A 22818-nucleotide genomic window follows, 5' to 3' on the forward strand; every position below is an offset into this window, starting at 1 on the left:
CAAGGCCATCGATGTACATACGCACACGTGAAAACATAGCAGCATTTCTCTACGTAGGAATATGAAAGCAACACCTAATACTGTTCATGCTTATGAATGTAAAACCAAAATTCTACTCACCAATGATGGTGAGGTTGGGGTAATCTGTTGGTGTGTTTGTGTTCTAATCATGCTCTTGTTCAAGTTGCATCAGTTCTTCATTTGTCAGGTCATCTCTGTGACTGTTTAATAGCTCCTGAACACTCTCTTCATCAATTGAGCACATTCTTAAATATTTTCTTCATTCTTACAGATAGTTTTTCACTGTTGATTCCGCCACCCCCAAAGCGCGTGAAATATCCACAGATCTTTCACTTTCTTCATATCGTTTTAACACATCTAGTTTCTCAGCTAAGATTACACACTTTCTTTTAGCTTTGAAACCATCACTTGCTCTCTTTCTCGTGTTGAATAGGGGCACAAAAATGCCGTAAGATAGCTGAGAAAGTTTTTCTCATGTTCAGATACGTGAAAACAAAATGCCTTCTTAGGTGCAACTGTTAATGTTAGTGATGCTGGCATCACCACTCACCAGCCCAGCAGCATTTGTGCGCAAGGCATATTTTTGCTTTATATATATATATATATATATATATATATATATATATATATATATATATATATATATATATATATATATATATATATATATATATATATATATATATATATATATATATATATATACATACAGTGGGGTATGCTATAACGAACGGATCCTACTACGAATATTCCTATAACGAACGGTTTTACCTATAAAATTGAGAATGCTATAACGAACGAAACTCCTACAACGAACATTATTTAATTTTTTTTTTTTTCTAATTTATTGTTTTTTTATTACAAATATTAATGATATTCTTTATTTCAGGGGTTTAGATGCATCTTTATGCACTTTTTTAAAATTTTTACAATTTTATATTATATTTTTCAGTGTTAAGTGGTTGTATTTGGGGGCCTGGAACGGATTAATCCTATAACGAACAAATGCTATAACGAACAAGGTTCTAGAACCAATTAGATTCGTTATAGCATACCCCACTGTATATATACATATACATATATATACATATACAGTAATACCCCGCTTAACACGGTTTCGCTTAGCGCGATTTCACTTATACGTGGTGCCTCGCCAGAGCAGAACTTTCACTTAATGCAGGTTTTTTCCACGTATACGCGCAGAGAGTCCGATTTTTAGATTCGCCCCACCCGCCACCCTGCCTGACTGCCTGCCTGCCTGCCTGTTTTAGCTCATAAAATTCATACAAATTACCCGGCCAGAATATAATTTACATTGCTGGAATTCTTACAATATGATGATCATTTTGAATATAAACATCATAGATTTTGCATTAGACATACAAATTTTAGATATACAGTAGAAGTCCAAAAATCCGGACTGCTTGGGGATTGGGTTGGTCCGGATTTTCGGATTTTCCGGATTCTCAGGCAGTACTTTTAAAATTCAAATTTAAGGAGGAATAAAGAAGAGATGAACAGGTACATTTTGATAGTTTATTCATTAGCAAATATAGCATGCTTCATTTATCAAAACGAGCAGTTTTAATGAAAAAGCTGTGAATTCTAGAATTTTATTCTTTGCCATTTTTATATCATAAATTGTATACTTTCCAATGTCGTATGTTTCCATTAGAACAGTTTTGCTCACACCACGTTCTAGTTTCTTAATTATTTCAAGTTTGTCACTCAATTTCAACGTGTTCTTTCTCTTCACACAACGAAGTTTATCTACTTTAGGAGCCATTATTATGGGCTTGTATAGTACTCTGTAAATGGAAAGAGTAGGACTCAAAATATTGTTATATTATAATGGTATTCTATTCATACTGTGGTTGATATAATGCATTCACGGAAATGTAATATTTTTGCTAAAATGACGTACGTATTACAGTGGAAAGTGGGAAAAAATTGTGACGAAAACAATGACTTTCGCTTTCTTTCGTTCAAAAGATGTTACCGTAATCGCTTTTCGTATGGTTTTCAGTTAAAAAACTGTTGTATTACAATAATATTCTATCCTAATTGACTTGAATAAATACTACGATACCATATTTCTGAATATTTTCATTAAAATCCATCAAAATCATTTTCCTTTTCATCGTCTGCAGCACCAAACAGCTTCTCCCAGTCCTCTCCTTGAACAGGGCTAGAGGGTACGTGTTTTTCGAATCGTTTTCAGTTAAAAAATTATTACATCACACGTATATTTTACCTAAACTGCGCCTGAATGAATATATTCTCGGAAATAAATAGTAGTTTTGCTGAAACGTGATGTATTTCAATGTAAAATAGGATAAAATACATGAAGAAAACAAGACTTTACCTAAGCTTCCGATGTTTTTGAGATGTTACTCGTTTTTTTAATAGTTTTCGGTTAAAATTCTGTTATATTACAATGATATTCTATTCATACTGTGCTTGATATAATACATTCACGGAAATGTAATATTTTTGCTGAAATTACGTACGTATTACAGTGGAAAGTGGGATCAAATCGTGACGAAAACAATAACTTTCACTTTCTTTAGTTCAAAAGATGTTACCGTAATCGCTTTTCGAATGGTTTAGTTAAGAAACTGTATTACAATAATATTCCCTCCTAATTGACTTGAATAAATATTTGAATGGAAATATACAATATTTCTGTTGAAACTACCCGCGTTTCAGTGTAAAGTGTCGTAATAATAAATGGTAAACAATTTGCCTTTGGCACTCGTGTTTCAGGCACGGCGAGCCTCAGTTTATAGGACGTAGTGTTTTTACTGAAGGTTTTGTTGTTCCATTACCCTCAAAAACGTGGGTCGAACTATAAACGAGGAATATCATGAATTAACGATTTCTTGGTCAAAAAATCAGGGTCGACCTATAAACGAGGGAGGGTTATAGACGAGTATATACGGTATGTTGTCACAGTTTGATTGCTCGTTTTAAAGTGGCGACCACGAGGTCGCTTGTTGTTGCTGTGCAGCTGTAGCGCTCACGCATGCGCACATACACACAAAAGCCCGCTAAAAAAAAAAAAAAAATAGTTTTCGAAAAGTTCGATTCTCGGGTGGTCCGGATTTTTGGAATTTTACTGTAATGTTTACTCTGAGTAAATATGTTATTTTTTGTGCAAAATATATGACATTTGTATTCAAAATATTCCTGGTCTTACAAGGAATCCAGCAATGTCAATTATATTATCCTAACTTTAGTTTGAGGTATTATTTATTACTAAAAAGGTAAATATTCTGGTTTTCCCACACATCTGGTAGGGAGGGTTGGTGGGGGGTAGGGGGAGGGAGGGACCGACCGACCATCTGTTACCGTGTGAAGAATATTTTTTTTTTTTTATTAACTGAAGATATTTGTTTTAGCTCATAAAATTCATACAAATTACCCGGTCAGAATATAATTTACCCTCCTCTGCCCTTGCCTGCCCTCAACCACCGACTCACCCATACTCTCGCCTCCGCAGCCTCCCTCCTCAACCCTCCCCTACGCCCCCTTGGGCAAGCAGAAGTTGCCAGTTGTCAATGTAAGTGTTTTTTGAGATGTATATCCTATTGTTTTTCCTTTATTAATGAGTAAGGTAAAAGCATATTTAATGTGACAGTTATATGATTTTTTTCCTAACCTGTACCATTTACAGGCATTTTTATGGTTTTTTTTTTTAATTTGTTTTTTATTATGCTGTGATTTTCAAGAACGTAACCCCCACATAAAACGAGAGGTGGGTGTACAGGCAAAGGAAATTACTGTCTCTAGAATGAATGGCTCCCTGTCCCAGCCGCAAAAATGCCGGCAATTTTAAAACTACCCACAGACATTCTTGGGTACACCCAGGGTGTCATCCGTGAATAATAGAGGACCGCGAAATAAAAATACGCGAATTTGGGGGGGGGGGCCCTGTACCCGGAAATTTCTGGGGATGGGGGATTTTTTCCCGGCTTGAGACTCCTCTCGTTACCCGGAATCTCTCATTCCTGGAAGTGTTCTGCACCAATTGTTCTGGCTATTGGAGACATCATGTGTGTGTGTTTGTGTGCAACTGCAGGTGTGTGTGTGTAAGAAAAAAAATCGCAAAGTTCCCAAACACTTTTGTGTAATTCACATTTTCAGGGGTGAATTCAAACTTTACTCACCTGTGAAGATGTGAATTACACGAAAGCACTTGGGAACTTCGTATTTTCTTTTTTTTCTTTTCTGGTTATCAGCATATACATGGATCATGCGTACGTGCAATGATTTATTTAAAAAAAAAATTATTTGTTGTTACAATGTTATTACTGCTCTTCAACACTATTACATCAACAATAAAAAATATGACAGAACTCCTTGACTTGAAAATCAGACTTAAGTCTGGTTGTTGACAACTGTTTTAACTGAGATGATTGTTATGTACAGTACTGTAAAGTGTTATATGTAACTACAGAATTTGCTCTATGAATAAAGAGAAAGTTTTAAACTGTATAGTACTCTAAGGATAAAATTAAGAGTGTAGGGATGTATTTTGTGTGGGAGATGAGATTGTATCTGGGAGCAGCAGGCAGAGGGGGATTAGTGTAGGTGGGTGGCTCTCTCCCCCAAGATCCCTTTAACCTGTATTTATTCACTTTCAACATAATTCTCAAATCATTTGGGTTCATTTGGTGCCAGGTTGATAAAATTTTATCATAAAATACTGTAATCAACTTTCCCGAAAAAATAATCCGACACTCAACACCATGAGTTGTTTGTTTACAAAGAGCAAACAGCCGATCGGCCTAGCTCCATCACCACTCATGCTAACCACAACATCTGTCTTCAGCAATTCAGCACTTACTAATTTAGTTCAGTAATGTATTTATCATCTCTTAATAAATACCATTGTAGTGTATTTATCAGCACTTCATAAGTAATATTGTTGTGTACATGATATTATGCATCTGCATATCCCCTCGTTTAATCATTAGTCAGTTGTCTAAGTGTACAAGTAGCCAAATTGAGCCATCATGTATCACTCAAAGGTAATAAATGACATTGTTAGGAAGGTACAGTAAACCCTAAAAAGTTCGAAATTTTTTTGGGGAAAAGTGGTTTGGATTTGATTGTCTGTATTTTTACCCTTTTTATGTATGTGTGTGTGTGTGTGTGAAGGGGGGGGGGTGTTGTGGGTGCCACTGTGCACTAAGCAGCCACCCACACCCCCAACACCACCCACACACCCCCAACACCACCCACACACCCCCAACACCACCCACACACCCCCAACACCACCCACACACCCCCAACACCACCCACACCACCCACACACCCCACCCCCACACACCAACACCACCCACACACCCACACACACCCACCCACACCCCAACACCACCCACACACCCCCACACACCCACACACACACACCCCCACCACACCCCCACCCACAACACACCACACCACACACACCACACACACCCCAACACCACCCACACACACACCCCCAACACACACCCCACACACACCCCACACACACACACACACACACACAACACCACCCACACAACACACACACACACACACACACACACACACACACACACACACACACACACACACACACACACACACACACACACACACACACTCCACCCCAACACTACCCCAACACACCCATCCACACCCCAACACCACCCACACACCCCCAACACCACCCACACACCCCCAACGCCACCCACACACCCAACACCACACACACACACACACACACACACACCACACCGCACACCCCCAACACCACCCACCCCCAACACCCCAACACCCCAACACACTCCCACACACCCCAACACCTCCCCACACACCCCCAACACCACCTCCACCCCCCACACGCCCCCAGCACCACCCACACGTCCCCAGCGTAGCATCGCCCACACGCCCCAGCATCGCCCACGCCCCCACCACCACCCATACACCCCCAGCACCACCCACACACATCACCACCACACACTCCCTCACCCACCCAGCCCCACCACCCACCCACCCACACATCCCCAACACCACCACACACACCCCACCACCCACACCCCCACACACCCCCAACACCACCCACACCCCCCAACACCACCCAACACCACCCACACACCCCCAACACCACCCATACTCCCTAACATCACACACACACACACCCTCCGACACCACTCACAGATCCCTAACATGGGAATTAACAGAGCAACGCATCCAGAGTGAGGGTGACGACTACTTTTGTGATATGTTGCTGTGTCTTATTGTATGACATAAATTTGTGTGTGGTTAACTGATGTAGAAGTCCATGACTGCATGTTGAGGAGCACTTGGCAACACTCCTTTCCACTCCATCTCTCTAATGACCCACACCTTTCTCATTTCTCACTCCATATTTTAAAATGTTACGTATCTTTATGTTGAAGGGGGTACAAAACGTTGCTCATTGATATTGTAATTACACTTAATTTTGTGGATAGTTATCATTTGTTCATTAGCGTCTGGCAGTGCTGTAGGCACAGTGTTACAAAAGAAACTGATAGCTGCATCACCTCATCACTTACCACAATATCCCTTACACCATTAGCACCACTACCTCTTTTATCACCACCAAAATCATAATTTCAGTAATGCAGAGATGCATTAGCTTCAACCAGAGTAGAACAGTATGATATTCATTGCCTCCTGCCTCCCTCCCACCCTTGCACTGTCTTACACTCGTTCATGAAATGATTGACATTCATGATACAATATTGCTTATTTGTTATTCATTAATTAGTAAAGATATGTTAATCTAATAATCTGTCTTTATTAATACTGTACATACCTGTACCCTTCACATAGGTCATCAAGAACGTATCTCCATATATGCAATGGTACAGTATAATGACAGTTCACATTTTTTTATTCATTATATTATCATGATCAGCCTCTTACAGTGTATGTTTCATCATTATTAATATAAATACTGTATTTAATAATAGAAAAAATACAATATCTAATTTGTTTTTTACTTCAAAATAGAAGAAAACTGATGGACTGGTCCGTGTGTGTGCGTGCGTGGTTTCTTTATACAGTTGTATTATGTGTTAATCATATATAAATTAAATGAGAAGCAAGTAAATGTGGTGCGATGTTAGAGAAGTCAACTGGATTGCGGTAGCTGTGACGCATCGTCTGCTGCCTTCCTCACACGGCCCGTGCCATACCACCACCACTTCGCCATCAACACTCACACACATGAATGTACACCTGACATGCAACACTGTAATTGAAGCATGCATACATACTGGATATTAGGTTTTCCTGTAACAAACTTATGACTGGGAAAAATACAGGTACAGTACAGTACGGTAAAGCCTCGAATAATGACGGTAATGTGTCCTCCAATATTGCGGTTTAAGGTGAATCATCGTATTGTGAATCATCAATTACCATTAAAATAAAGCAATAATAATAAGATGCGTTCCCTTCTGTGACCTTTTCGTGTATGTTGTGTGGCTTTTTACCCTCTTTTCCCCCAAAAAAGAAAATTTTTGAAAAATAAAAACTATATTATTTAATTAATGCTTATTAATGCACCTTATACAATGTATATCAATAATATATGAAGTCACACAAGATGAGATGGGACGCCATTGTTGTTGTCAGTGTTTAAACCCATGACGATGGTTCTACATATGAAACTGAAGAAAATTAGACCTTGGTTGTAGCTGTAGTAAAATTAATGTTAAGAAAAATATGTATCTTTTAGTGAATGTTTTTAATGTATGTACAGTAGAAGTAAGCACTAATGGTAAAGAATGTCTATTTTATTGAATTGACGTTTGTGTGCAAAATGACAATACAATTCATTAATAATACATAGAATATTAGAACACACAAGAGGAGGTGAGACAGCATTGTTTTTGTTAGTGTTTACATCCATGACAGTGGTTTTACATATGAAACTGAAGAAAAAAAAGACCGTGGCTGTAGCTGTAGTAAAATTTATGTAAAAAAAGAGTATGTACTGTATGTTTTTATTAATGTTATTTAATGTAAATAAATGGAACAATATAAGTAGCTAACCACTAATAGTAAAGAAAAAAGTGAAATGGATTGTGCAACGCCAATGTATGTAAGTGAAAACATAGCGTCATTTCTCTACATAAGAATATGAAAGCAACACTTACGACTGTTCATATATGTTTTAATTAATGCTTATGAATGTAAAACAAAATTTCTACTCACCAATGGTGGTATAGTCAAAAACATAAGGACAGCCAATATTTTTGTGTGAGATTTTACTCTGATGATGAAGTTCCTTAGTCATCAGGTTCTCCATCTGAAGCTGTAGGTTCAACTCTGGCTGAAGCTGTAACTTTCCATAAAGATGCCATAGCTGTTGCTGAACCTGTAGTTGTTGCTGAAGCTGCTGCTGAATTTGATGGTGTAGCTGAACCTGAAGTTGAAGTTGATGGTGTAGCTGTAGTTGATGGTGTAGCTGTACCTGAAGTTGAAGGTTAGGCCTTCAAATAATAAAACTGTAAAGAACCTCGCACAGTTGCTTTCTTTTTCTCATTATACATCTTTACAGTATGTAGAGGTCATGTGTGTTTTTCACGTCCCCGTTAATTTTGAAACTTCTTTCTGTTAATGGACCCATTTCAGAAAATATGTTCATTGCTTGCTCCATGTAAGTAAATGCTTCTGCCAAAGGCTTAGTTGTAAATTTGTGAGAATGTGAGGTAGAGGGAATCTGTTGGTGTGTTTGTGTTCTAATCATGCTCTTGTTCAAGTTGCATCAGTTCTTCACTTGTCAGGTCATCTCCGTGACTGTTTAATACCTCCTGAACATTCTCTTCATTAACTGAGCACATTCTGAATTTTTTTTTTCATTCTTACAGATAGTTTTCGCTGTTGATTCCGTCATCCCCAAAGCGTGTGGAAATCCACAGACCTCTCACCTTTTTCATATCATTTTAACACATCTAGTTTCTCGGCTAAGCTTATACACTTTCTTTTAGCTTTTGAACCATCACTTACATTCTTGCTCATGTTGAATAGGGGCACAAAAGTGCCATAAGAAACCTGAGAAAGTTTTCTCCTGTTCAGATAGTGAAAACAAAATGCTCACCAAGCTGCAACTGTTTATACTAGTGATGGAGAGAGTAATACATATTGGGATTTAGTTATTATTTATATGAAAATGTAATTTTATCTTATTTTTTATTCTATTTTCGTCATAAATAACGGTGTAAATTGAATTGGGTCCTAAATTAACCAGGGTTTTAAATATAAATCGTCGATAGTAGAACCATCGTTATTGGAGGATTTCCTGTATATAATTTATCCCATTCATAAGTGTAATATCAACATTATGAGAGCAAAATAATTAGCAGTGTTACTTATGTATATAAAGTGTACTTTTCGTTCATAATGGCTGCTGTAGAGGCCTCGGTAATGATACTGAAGATATTACTGCTGCTCTTTTGTTAAGACCTCTGGACTGGGATTATTCAGAATGTCTGATGAAGGGCTGGCAGGTGAGGAAGCCACATCGGTGGAGTGAAGAGGAGAGGCAGGTTGTGAGTGTGGCAGGGGTGATGCAGACGACGCCGGGCTGGTTGGTGAGGAGAGATACGGGAGTCGAGGAGGGGGTGGATCTTGCCGTTAAAATCATTGTTATTGGCAATTGTTTGGCTTTCTTTTATAGTTCTTTATAAATTTCTTGATAAAGTTGTAAAACATTCTTGATACTTTGCTTCATTTTGATGCTTAATTCCATTGATGGGTCATAGTCGTAAATCATATCTGTTAAATTTTTGGCACACCTGACTCGTGTCTTTAATCCATACACTTAACACCTTTTCCATTTTCTCCATACCTCTATCACGTATCTGATGTGTAACTTTAGCACTGTGTGGTGCACTATGAGCAACACTATGTCTAATTTCCTTGACTTTCATCTTTATGGAACTAACAATTAACTCATTAATTCAAGCAAACGGCTAACTGCTGATGCGCTCATGCCGCTATCAAGTTTATTTAACTTTTCAATTTTTGTGTCAGAGTCATGACTTTCTTCACTCTCTTTGCACCAGATGCAATACCACCAGTTGATGACCTTTTGGGATTCATGACTTGGTTATAATTAACGTTAGAATTACTCTCAAACGAGACGTGTGGGCGATGCAGGAGAACTCTCAGACGAGACTGATTGCACGAATCGTCATGTGTACCCGTGACAAGCGGGGTACCACAGGGCAGTGTAATGGGCCCGCTGTTGTTTGTTTGCTTCATAAATGACGTGCCAGAAGCTATACATTCCCTCATACAAATGTTTGCAGATGATGCCAAGTTATTTAGGGAAATTAAGAACCAAGCAGACAGTGAAGAGCTGCAGAAAGATCTCTGTGAGCTTCAAGAATGGTCGAAGAAATGGCAGCTAAGATTCAATGTCACGAAGTGTAAGAGGATGCACCTGGGATGTACCAACGGTAAGAAGACGTATCATATGTCCCAACGGGATGAAGGAACTGCATTAATTGAGACAATGCAAAAAGGACCTAGGTGTGTATGTTGACAATGAGCTGAAGTTCTCGGGCCATTGTGAGAAGGTGAATCAAGCAAATAAATTATTAGGTCTTATAAGAAGGTCGTTCAGATATCTAGACAGTCCGTCCCTCATAACGATCTTCAAGAGTGAGGTGCTTCCCCGCCTGGAGTACTGTCACCCCGCCTGGTCGCTGAGATATGCTAGGTGACTGTCGGTTGATTAAAAATGTCCAAAGGAGGGCCACCAGACTGGTGCCTGCACTTCGGTACCTCAGCTACCCAGAGAGATAAGAGCACCTGCAATTGCCTAGTTTATACTACAGACGGGCAAGGGGGACCTAATTGAGGTGTATAAACATCTCAAAGGGCACTACTCAGTTGAAGAAGCCACCTGTCCAGAAAACTGTGAGGGGTAACTTTTTCGGAGTGACAGTTGTGAATTTGTGGAACAGCCTGCCAGTGTGTGTTGTGACAGCACTGAGTATGAACTCTTTTCAAGACTAGACTTGACAAACACTGGAGCAGGTTTACATACATTCAGGAGCCAGTGCATGCCCAGTACTTGCCAACAGTGCGTAACAGAGACGTGATTGATCGCCCAAGTGACTAACGAGCCGATCAGTGGTGAAGAGGATAAAAGTAAAAGAGACTGGCGGGGGAAAACATCAATGCAGGATGCAGCATAACGTCACATCATGGCGGACGCCTTCCGTTTTTAAAATAAGCACCTTACCATTTTAGGTTATTTTATTTGATAAAAGCCTCTGAGGTTTGCTTTGCGGGTAGTTGAATTTGCGAGAGTTGAACTCACATATTTTGAGGTACTGGTGTAATACGTGTTTGTCTTCTGTTCCTCGGAAGATTACCATCACCATTGTTTGAATCTTATCATTTTTCTGTAGCTGAAAGTGTGTAGAACTTAAGCTACCCAATCTAGTGCAGCCTTATGGGTGAGTCCATTCTAAGAGGGGGGAAATTAACTGTTCACTCAAGGGTCCGAAGGAGGAAAGAGACCAAGGGATTGCTTGTTGGTGTCATTTTCAAATGACCCTATGTAACGGGAATGTCAAATAACAAATATTTAAGGGCTTGGATAAACGTTTTTTGCCCTGAGTGAATCCAGGCTGTATATACTGTACAGTCAGTTCTGCTATAACGCGATAGTTGTGTTCTTGTAAAGCATCGTGTTATAGAAATTCGCGTTATAGAAATAACAGGGCTTATGGAGAAAATAGGGTTAGGTGCAGATTACTACTCGAAATCGAAAAAAATTTAGTAGTTAGCCTAACACAAAGGTTAGCACAGTCTAAATAAATGTTACATTCATATCTAATAATGAAATCATACAGTAAATGTAACACTTTACCTTGAAAAAATATGAATATAACTTGATGGGGGAGAAGGGTGATTTTGAGGTTGATAGCATCGAGCTTCTCTTCAAGGGTTATAGCCTTTCTTTGACGATCATCACCGGGAATGCGATCACCAGAACGCTTCTTGGAGATATTCTTCTTTACCATATTCACAGTTAATACCACAAAATTGGAGAAATAGTAAGCAAAAATCGCGTTACAGCAAACAAGCGTTCGCGTTATGCAAATATCGTTCTTCTATTCATAAATCGCATTAGAGCCGATTCGCATTGTCAAAGCACGCGTTATAGCAGAACTCACTGTATATTGAATTGAATTGAATTTCATCTGCCATTTTTCAGACCATTCAAAAAATTATTATTATTCCATTTTCGCCCCCAGGCCCCAATGTGGGTCGGTGACCTGTGCCCAGGTGTGCTGATTCCTGAAGAAAAAAAAAACCAACCTAACCATTCTGAAATCCAAAAAACTCCAAATTCCAAAACACATCTGGCCTCACGGATTTCGGATAAGGGATTGTCAACCTGTACAGTATTTATAGCAAAAACACTTAAGCACGCACATAATCTGTGGAAGCTTAACAAAGACTGGGGAGAAAAGGCTTGGGGACGCTGTGACGCTCCACGAGAAAGCGTAGCGCGCCAAGATGAGAAAGGGTGGTGCGCCATACAAAGTAGTCCGTGTTGGGTGACAACGTTAATGTTATAACGAATCGGTCGGGTCAAAACAACGCTGTAGGAATCATGGGTATCTAAAGAGTAGCAACGTTATAATGAAACAATGTTGTCTAGGATAACGTTAAGTGTGGACTGGGTGTACAGTATATGTGTACATGTAATTACTAAATGTAAAAAAAAATAATACCAGCACTGCAGGCAAAAAATGAAACAGAATAGTAGGTGACACTGATGCATGGTAGGTGTCAGAGATATGGTAGGTGACAACACAGAGGCATGGTAGGTGATGCAGGTGGCCAGATATGCCAAGATTTTCCCAGATAATTTTATATGTCTGGGCATTTTCCAAGTTATACTATAATACATTCCGAGACCATATCCATGCCGAGTTATATGAAATTCCAAATTATCAAATGCTGAGTTATGGGGGTTTACTGTATGTATCATATGAAGGGAAAGGGATGAATGGTTTGTAACATTCAGATTTTCCCTATTTTATGATATATGTATTTTGTTATTACGGTAACAGCCTCAAAGAACTAATCGGCCATTATTTTAATTCTCTTCATATTAATGGTCTTTTTTCTCATTGATTTTGCTCATATGGTAAAAATTTTGTCATTACAGGTATTTGTATATCAATGCAGTATATTATGTATAATGTATAATTCTTCTTACTGTAGGTTTCATCACCACGTCCATCTCATACAAGTGACATCCAGACACTCTTCAGACCATTTAACATGCATGGAATGGACAATGTCAGCATTCTCTTTGCAGACATTGTTGGCTTTACACGGATGAGTTCTAATAAAGTAAGGTGATTTGGGTTTCTTCATGAATGTTTAGATAGTAATTCTCATTATCACTATAGTACTGTACAGTCTCATTCAAGATTCTTCGTACACTGCTGGAGACAGCTGGCAACTCAAGGCCAATTGTTTACTAGAGTAAGCCGTAAAAATTATAAATAAATGTAAAAGTGATCGGTAATTGGTTACTTAGTTCCCCGTTGCTTAATTTAATGGTTGGGCTTTGTTTTTTTGTATTATATTATACTACGTACTACAGTATATTAAACAAGCAGTTGCCAGCTGTCTCCAGCAGTGTTCGAAGAATCCTGAACTAGACTGTACAAATATTTAATATTTGAAAAATTCTCAGATTAGTTCTTTTTTGTGACCATAGTTAAAGAAGCCAAACAGGGTTAACCTAAGATACCTTATATATCTTGACTGGAATCAATTTGTACAATTGTTGCAGGCTCTTGGTTTCATCCTAAATAAAAAAAAAAAATTATTTTACATATTTGCAGAACTACAACAGAAATTTTTCATTTGTATGCCTAAGTTATATAAGGACTGTGACATTCTTGGTTGTCTTTCAGAAGACAGTTTTTTAATATTGGAATGTAATCATTTTAAAAATTATGGTAGCTTTTAGCAAGTACTGTATATACAGTATAATGTAGCACTTGTTTCTAACTACAATTATCTCTCCTCTTGCAGACAGCAGAGCAGCTTGTGGGTCTTCTAAATGATTTATTTGGTCGGTTTGATATTCTTTGCATGAAAAATAACTGTGAAAAGATAAGCACACTTGGAGACTGCTATTATAGTGTTAGTGGTTGCCCTGAACCAAGACCAGACCATGCTCAGTGTTGTGTCAACTTGGGATTAGCCATGATTGATGCCATCCAGGAGTTTGACACTGACACCAAGGAAGATGTTAATATGAGAGTTGGAATACATACTGGTAAGGTAAGAGAGACAGTATACAGGTATAATTTTCTCTTAGAATTTTTTATAAACCCTTACATCCTAGAACACCAAGCAATGCACCAGAGGACATACCTGGTACAGCCTTGTGAAATATTGCTCTGTGTCATTGGTGGATTGCTCTGATATCCCACTACAGTAGATGTATTACAGCAACACTCCGATATCCCAATAGTCGTACAGTATTGCCATTAATACAGTGTTCACCAAAAAATCTTGCAACAAGGCCATGTTTTTATGCTCAATGACATGTTGCAAAATATTTTCACAAATTATCCGATACGTATCGCAAATTTCATTGAACTTACGTCTGACGATGCAGAGTGGTGTGAGTAAAGGATGAGGCAGCAGCTGGCCCCCCTCAGTGTACCCTGAACAGTATGTGGGAGTGTACTGTACATTGTATCGATCCACGACTTGGCCTCCTAATTTCATGTGTATTGTCTACTTGCCCTGTATTTCTATGCACCAAGAGGGTTGGGACATACCTGACGAAGGAGGAAAAGGCTCGAATTCTAGCCTGAAAGACAGAAAATGTGAGTGAGCGAGATATTGAGATGAACAGGAAAGAATCATGCTACCATTTACAGGCTTCTGAAAATAAACCCAAGACTGTTGAGAAATTATGTACATTTACGAGCAGTTGTGTGTTTGCTTTTTTTCAGTTCAACAGCAGACAGAATTGGTGTGCTGGAGCACCTAATGCTGTAGATTATGTTATGAGCTGTATAACTAAATGTGTCACAGGCTTGTCAACTAAGTAAGTCTAAATATGATAATAGTGACACAAACCCATGGAACTAAACAAACGTAGTTAAGATTATAAGGTCATTTGTACAGATTTGGTGCGATTGGGTTTATTTTATTTGTGTTGAGTGGTTTATACTTGCCTTGTTTACATCACCGCGATTATTATCATTATACATTGGGGATGTGTTCCAGAGAAAGGCAACTTGTAATGAAACATTTTGTAATGAGAACTTTCCCAATAATAATTAATGTAATTAGAGGTATATACTTTCCACCATGTACTGTAATGGCCCATGAAAGTTCAGTAAATCAGCTCACAATGGGGTTATTATAACATACTGTACTGTACTGTTTAGTATTTGATATGGAGATACATTCCTAACAACATGGTGGCACAATATGGCTACGTGTTACTCTTAAACAACTGAGTAATGTATATATACAATACAAAATTATTTATTAAGTGCTGATAAAAACACTACAATATTATTTACTAAGTGATAAAGACAGTTATTGTTGTAAGCATGAACCATCTTGAGCAGTGGCAGCAGGAATGCATGAGATAAGTAGAGCATTGGCAACACTGCCTAGAAGGAGGCCACCGATGACAGTTAGCTGGTTGGCTTTGTAAACAAGCACCGGGATATTAATAAAGTGCAGTAACTAATTTGGTATTGGTCATGGAATTCTTTTCAGGAAAATTTATTATTTTCCAATAATATTTTATTAACCGGTACCAAATGAGCGTAAATTATATGAGGATTATGGTGAAATTGCATACTGTACTGTCATATTGTCATGTTAATGGGTTCGAGGGTGGAGTTGTCCAGCCACCAACTCACCCTACCTCCCATCTCCCACATAAATGACTTCCCACTCTTAATATTCTTATTTTATAGTGTATTTTCCTTATTTCTAAGTCACATTAGAGCATTGAAATGATATCTCCACAACTCTTATGGTTTCTTATGTAACAAAGACACATACGCAGCTTTCTCACAGGAAACAAGCACCCGTGTGTTATGGTGATTTCTAGACTCGATATTCTCCCACACACAATATACCCTTACACTTTTATTTTTCTTATATTATATCTATTTATTACTGTACAGAATACAGTACAGAATTTTCTTTATTCATAAGGTACACTAGCACATTGAAATGGCTTTTCTGAATATTCTGTGGTTGCTTACACATAACATTAGTGCACAGTCATGTCAGAGGTGACTGGAGTATTTTGGCTTACTAGAAACTAAGCACATGTAAGGCAATTTTATTACAGTGCTTATTATTGTTGTTATTTTAACATTATATAATGTGCTTTTAACACTATTTATGCATCATACTCGGGTACACAGAGACTTGCTATAAAACAATGGATGATGCATACGACATAATGAAACTGAAACAATTGATGTATATTGAAAATTTCTCCATATATTTGCTAGTGACATAATTTGTGAAATGACATACAGTATATCAGTACAATGTACAAGGATGCACCATTTATCAATCCTTCACTGAGCCATAATTCAGTTTTGCGATTTAAAATTTCTAACACCCATGGTTATTTAATGATCTGCAATTGTTTGGTTTAGCAATATTCAACTCGCTGGAAAAAATTCAGGAGGGAAGTCGACAAAATTGGGATTTTCTGGGTGGGCAGGCAAGTGGTAGAGGAGGATTCACAGCATAGCAGCAAGGCAAGGGTGGGAGGCGGAGAGCCAAGTGGAGGTCGTGTGTGTACATGTGTGTGTGTGTGCGTGCGTGCGTGCGTGCGTTCTGTCTGCCTCTACCACCACCACCGGCTTACCCGATAGCATATGTCAAGTGCCGACTCTTTTAAAATTGCCTTGGTGAATAATATATACATATTTGAGTACAACGAATCATGAAATGTAAGTTATTTCATGTAATTGATGTTTGAAACTCACCAAAGCATGTTTGCTGTGAAGCAGAGGCCTGTCTCAATGATTTTTTTATTTTGTTTGCACATGCTGTATGAATGAATGTATGTGCATGTAACAGAGTACAAGAAAATTAGATTTACAGTATCTACCCAAAATTACGAGTTAAACAATAACATATCTCACCCGCTCTGAGTACAGTAGGGTCGGGATATATCGCGACTTTATATAACTATTTTTTTATGTCGCGCCTACCAAAATTTTCAAAATTTTCCTATATACTGTATAGCGATAAATTTTTTTATTTCGCGAGGGAAATCGGGCAGTAAATATTTCAAATGTACTGCCATGGCAAACGAATGTGTTATTTGCTCACCAGAGGTGCCACCGTGGCTACGCACTCACGCATTCACGCTCGCCCACTCAGTCTTTCTGAGTGACGAGAAAGAAGCCTGCTCTGCTGCAGATTATGACTTCTAAGGCAAGTGTAAATGGGTTGCTAGTGATGTGAAAAGTGAAGTGGGGATAATGGAAAGCTTAATGGAAATGATTTAATACTGCAACTAATATTTATAGTTTGTTCATTTATGATTGTTAAGTGAGGGTGGCAGTGTGTCGTCTGTTGTTCTCGGGATGGCGTTTCAGCTGCCGAGTCTGGTGCAGATTCCAATTTCAAAAGCGAGTGTAAATGGGTTGCTAGTGATGTGAAAAGTGAAGTGAAGATAATGGAAAGCTTAATGTAAAAGATTTTATACTGTAACTAATATTTTTGGTGTTCGTTTATGTAGACGTGGGATTGTCAAGTAAGGGTGGCAGTGTGGCGTCTGCTGCCGAGTCTGGTGTTCCCAGGATGGTGTGTCAGCTGCCGAGTCTAGTGTTCCTAAGTCAGGTGTTCCTTAATATTGATATTGAAATAGCCTGTTGTTCCCGAGTCTCGTTAAGTCAAGTTTAGTCACTTTTTTGGGCCTCCAGAACAGAACCCTATTTTCCTCATTGATTACATGTAATTAGATGTAGCGAACATCCTGGGACCCTATCTTGCGATATATCCCGACCCTACTGTACTCGGTGGCGAGTCGGTCAGTTGCCGACTCGGCTACACAATTACGTTCCATCTCCACAGATACTGTATTATCCCTTGTTTAAGGTATTATTTCTCGTTTCTGTTCATTCAGTTGCCAAATCACTTGGCCATCTGTGTTTTAGGAATGCATCCCTGTATAGCGAGGACTCCCAATAAATTATTCCCTTAAAGCTCGCGGGGCTTAGGTAAAATGGACCCCGTGATAAAGCAAAATCCGCGAGTTTTTCATGCCGATCCCAGGAGGGTGAAAAATATGGTATATATATAAATAGCTATATGCATATGTATAACAACTTTATGTATGCACAAGACAATATAATAAATGTGAAATAACATAAATAAATATAAATATGAAATAACACTGTATATGGACATTAGGTCCACACAGTGTTAGTTAGTTGTGGTAGTGACGATGGAAAGATAATACCTCTGAAACGTCAGCTGATCTGGTGGAATGTAAACAATCCCTGTACTGAACAGTTCCTCGTGAACATGCCTGGTACCAATAAGTATTTGTAATGTGTATACAGTAGGTACCTATATGCATAATTACAGGTATATCCTTTTGTATTAAATTAGATAAATTTTGTTAATAATACCAACAAATATTTGATAATTAGGTCCATAAAGTGATAGTGAGAAACATAACAGCATATAGCCAGTGATTTGGCTTTGCCAATACAGTAGGCTATTAAATCTGCAAAAATAATTTTTCCAAAATATACCCTGTACTGTCTTGTAGTGTTGACTCCTCTTGATCCCTGGCACACAGTCTCAGATTTATTTTATTTGTTTTCCATGGCAGTCCGTAAGTTTCTGAGGGACACGAGCTTTAAAACAGCTAGCTTTAAGGGAATACTGTATCACTATTTTTTTTTACTTTTTCACTGCAGTTTTCTATGATGGTGTGTTGTTTTTCTTAGTATTGAATACTGTACTCTACATGTTTTTATTTTTTTTAAGTATATGCTACTTAATTGCTGTTTACCCATAAACTGAACTGTAATTTACCTCAGGAACTGCATCATGGAAATGCTTCATGGTTTTAAAGTGAGTACAAGCACTTACCGGGTAACAAATCTAGCAGGTTTTTGGGTCTCAACAGGGCAAGATTTCCAAGGTTAAATTGCATAATGATTAATGATATATTTGTTAATATGATAATTTTTGTTTTTCTAATCAAATTATTTCCACGTAGGTGTTGTGTGGTATTGTTGGTACAAAGCGCTTCAAATTTGATGTATGGTCCAATGATGTTACTCTTGCCAATCAAATGGAATCAACAGGACGACAAGGTCAAGTACATGTATCAGAAGCTACTCTCAAGTTCTTGCCAAAGGATACTTATGATACCATTGAGGGGGCAGAGGTTAAAGGTATGCTTAGAATATAGAAAATGTTGTACCATTTCTTTATAGGGCCTGTACTTCATTTTTCAATTCACTTGGGAAATTATCCTCCCAAATAACATCTTTTCTTGTTCAGGAGGCCATTGTCTTTTGAGCCAGAGATACCGTCCTTATTGGATTAGTGCAGGAGCTGTAGAGCGCCATTCACTCCTTAAGACGAGGGTTATGAACCCTGAACTTGTAAAATATAATAGATCCCTTGGATGTAAACTTGGAAACTATGCAGCAAACCTTACTTGTTCTTCAGGAATTTAAAGCTACATGTTCTCTCCACTTAAAAATGTCTGACGTATAAGTTTTTTACTTTTAGCACACAGTCATTAGGCCTAGATTGCATACTAGTCATGAGATGAGTGATGATTATTGATGATTTGGGTGTTTTGATTCACTGTAAGTCTTGATCGTTTTGTAGTGCAATGATTCCAGTGGAAGCTGACATTGCATGAGAGCACTAATCCCCCACCCCACCTCCACATTACATTAGCCAGGTCAGGTCAGAAACATGAGACCCACTAATCCCCTACCACACCTCCATCGCAACCTTTTTTTTTACATTCGTTCTTAAAAGAATTGATTACCCATTATTATTATTATTTTTTATAACTGTGAAGTGAATAGTGTAACTTTGAAAAGGCTGCACTTCCAGTCCCCATTTTTCAGACTTTTTTTTTTTTTTTGTGTCTGTGCGCGTGACTGATTGACTCAGGTTCATGTCTCCACTTTACTCCACTTTAAGAGTCCCCTTAGCCTTGAAGGGGACATGTGATGATGTCTAGACTTGTTCTTAATGATGTGGTGAGTGTTGTATGAGTAGTGCTAGTTGTATTCAAGGATTTTTTTTGTCTTATTTCGAGGATACATTTTTTTTTATTTATTTATTTATTTATTTATTTTTTTTTTATGGGAAATAGCCCACCCGGGCACAGGTCATCGACCCACAATAGGGCCAAAGAGGCGAAAAAAATAAGAGTAAAAAGAAATTAAAGATGGAAAAGAAAAAGATTATATTAATCTACACCACTAAGATGCCGGAAAACCAGCTTTTTTAAGTGAGACAGATTGTATGAGTATGGAAACACAGAAGAGGGCAGAGCATTCCACAGTTTGGCTGTGTGAGGAAAGAAGGGTGTACTATAACGGGTTATTCTAGTGTGACCGACATCCACAGAGAAACGGTGGGAACCACTGGCAAGACGAGTGTTACGAGCCCATGGCCTTGCCGGCGGTACACAGGATGCCAAGTCCACCGAATATTACCCATTAAAGTACCTGTAAAAGAGGGAGAGTGAAGCAACGTTGCGGTGAAGAGAAAGGGAAGAAAGATTATCAACTAATATGGATGTCCGACTTGCCAGGAACCAATCCCATTGAACCTTTTGTCATAATGAACCTGATTCATGAATTTCAATCTGTAATAGGCCTTAAAAAAAGTCTAACCCCATCGCAAATAGAGGTTTATCTGTGTTTGTTAAAATTCAGATATGGTACAGTCTTGTTCAAGAGTCTTCAAACACTGCTGGAGACAATTGGCAACTCAAGGCCGTAGTAAAAATTTTGAAAAAATTTAAAGGTGATCGGTGATTGGTTACTTCGTTCCACGTTGCTTAATTTAATGGTTGGGCTTTGTTGTTTCGTATTATATTATACTATGTACTATAGTAAATAAACAGCCTTGAGTTGCCAGCAGTCTCCAGCAGTGTTCGAAGAATCTTGAGCGAGACTGTACATGCTTGTACATAAAATGACTATTAATATGATTATTTTCACTAAAAGATTGCTTATATAATAAGAGATGTCCTCTTAATTGATATTTGGGTATTGTATTAATAGTGGTCCCTCCATTAACGAGCGGTTCAATTTACGAGATTTCGGTTAACGAATTAGCTCCCATAAGGATTTTCAGTTCTATTAACGAGTACAAATTCTACAGTAGAACATCGATATAACACGGGATATGTTCCAAGAGAGGTCGATTTAAACCGAATTCGCACTAAATTGAAGTGTTGTTTCAATGGAATAATTTTGTTTGGTACTTGAGAGAAACACAAAATACTCAGCCCATCTCCTAGAATAAACAAAACATTCTTTTTTGTAGTATTATGTTAAAACAAACACTCATAAATCAACACAGCTAAAATTATGGGACGTGAAATGGTCTGTTTACTAGCGATCAACTGATGGGGAGGGGGGGCGGAGGTGATATGTTTGAAAGTTGATGCCAAGATCTAGTGCTTATTTATTTATCTGTCCTTAAGAGTGACTTTAAGTTTTTCTCTTATAAAATGTCACTGAACTGACATTTCCTAATTAATTTTATTACAAAGGGCTAAAATTTTTATCTCTTGTGCAAAATATATGACATTTATATTCAAATTATTTGCTATCTTGCAAGGATTCTAGCAATGCAAATTATATTCTCCTAACTTTAGTCTGTGATATTATACTGTATAAGATAAAAAATTTAAGCCTATAACCACCCAACCCTGGCTGGGAAGATGGGGGGGGGGTATGACAGTGACACGTTTGACAGTTGGCGCCGAAGGTCTAGTGAAGTATTTATTTGTTTACTTATTTATGCCCTTTAGATTGAGTTTTTTTTTTTTATAAAATGTCACATAAGTGAATGGGGAGAATATAATTTACATTGCTGGAATTCTTATAAGATTGTGATTAATTTGAATATAATCATGCTATAGTTTGCACGAGACAAAAATTTTAGTAATATTTAGTACATTATTTTGAGTGCATGTACAGTACAGGTTTGCCCTTAGGACAGTGTAGCGTGCCCAGAGAAACATTAGGTGTGAATTTTAAAATATGATGTGCCAGATTGACTCGTGCAAAATAAGAAAGATTCGATTTAAATTACAGTGGTCCCTCGGTTAACGAAAACAATTCGTTCCACAGAGTCGTTTGTTAACCGAATCCGTTGTTTCAATGGGAAATTGGGTAATTGGTTCCAGCTCACAGAAAAGTGCATACAAAGTAAAAAAAATGCAGTAAAGTACACTTACTTTGAGGTGTGTATGTAGAAGGTTCCTGGTTGATGTTGATGGGAATTAAAAGTGGGGGTGGAGGAGAAGGGAGAAGAGAAGGAAGTGGGGATGGAGGAGAAATCACCCTTCAGGAAACCCATGCTTGATGCAGTAATTTCACCAATAAAATTTTAAGTTCACTAGGTGAAATTCAAGATTATTTTATTTAAATCAACACTGCACTGCGCTATATATTATCAATATATTAACTAAATTTCAGAATGACCAATAATTAT

At 38.0% G+C, this 22818-nt stretch overlaps 1 protein-coding gene across 5 annotated transcripts in view; it reads left to right on the forward strand.

Moving 5' to 3' along the window:
* The window catches only part of LOC121871881 (adenylate cyclase type 9-like), a 159655-nt gene that overhangs the window by 13486 nt on the left and 123351 nt on the right, over window positions 1-22818 (forward strand). For 3 of the 5 annotated variants that reach the window (XM_042374467.1, XM_042374463.1, XM_042374464.1), the window contains exons 3-6: window positions 3524-3583; window positions 13303-13434; window positions 14128-14379; window positions 19337-19514. In XM_042374467.1, the coding sequence (XP_042230401.1) occupies window positions 3524-3583; window positions 13303-13434; window positions 14128-14379; window positions 19337-19514 (622 nt within the window). The remainder of the gene's footprint in view (window positions 1-3523; window positions 3584-13302; window positions 13435-14127; window positions 14380-19336; window positions 19515-22818) is intronic. The other 2 variants (XM_042374466.1, XM_042374465.1) reach the window with 1 other exon arrangement.

This window comes from Homarus americanus, unplaced genomic scaffold (assembly GCF_018991925.1).
Source record: "Homarus americanus isolate GMGI-L3 unplaced genomic scaffold, GMGI_Hamer_2.0 scaffold39675, whole genome shotgun sequence".
Taxonomy (NCBI): Eukaryota; Metazoa; Arthropoda; class Malacostraca; order Decapoda; family Nephropidae; genus Homarus; species Homarus americanus.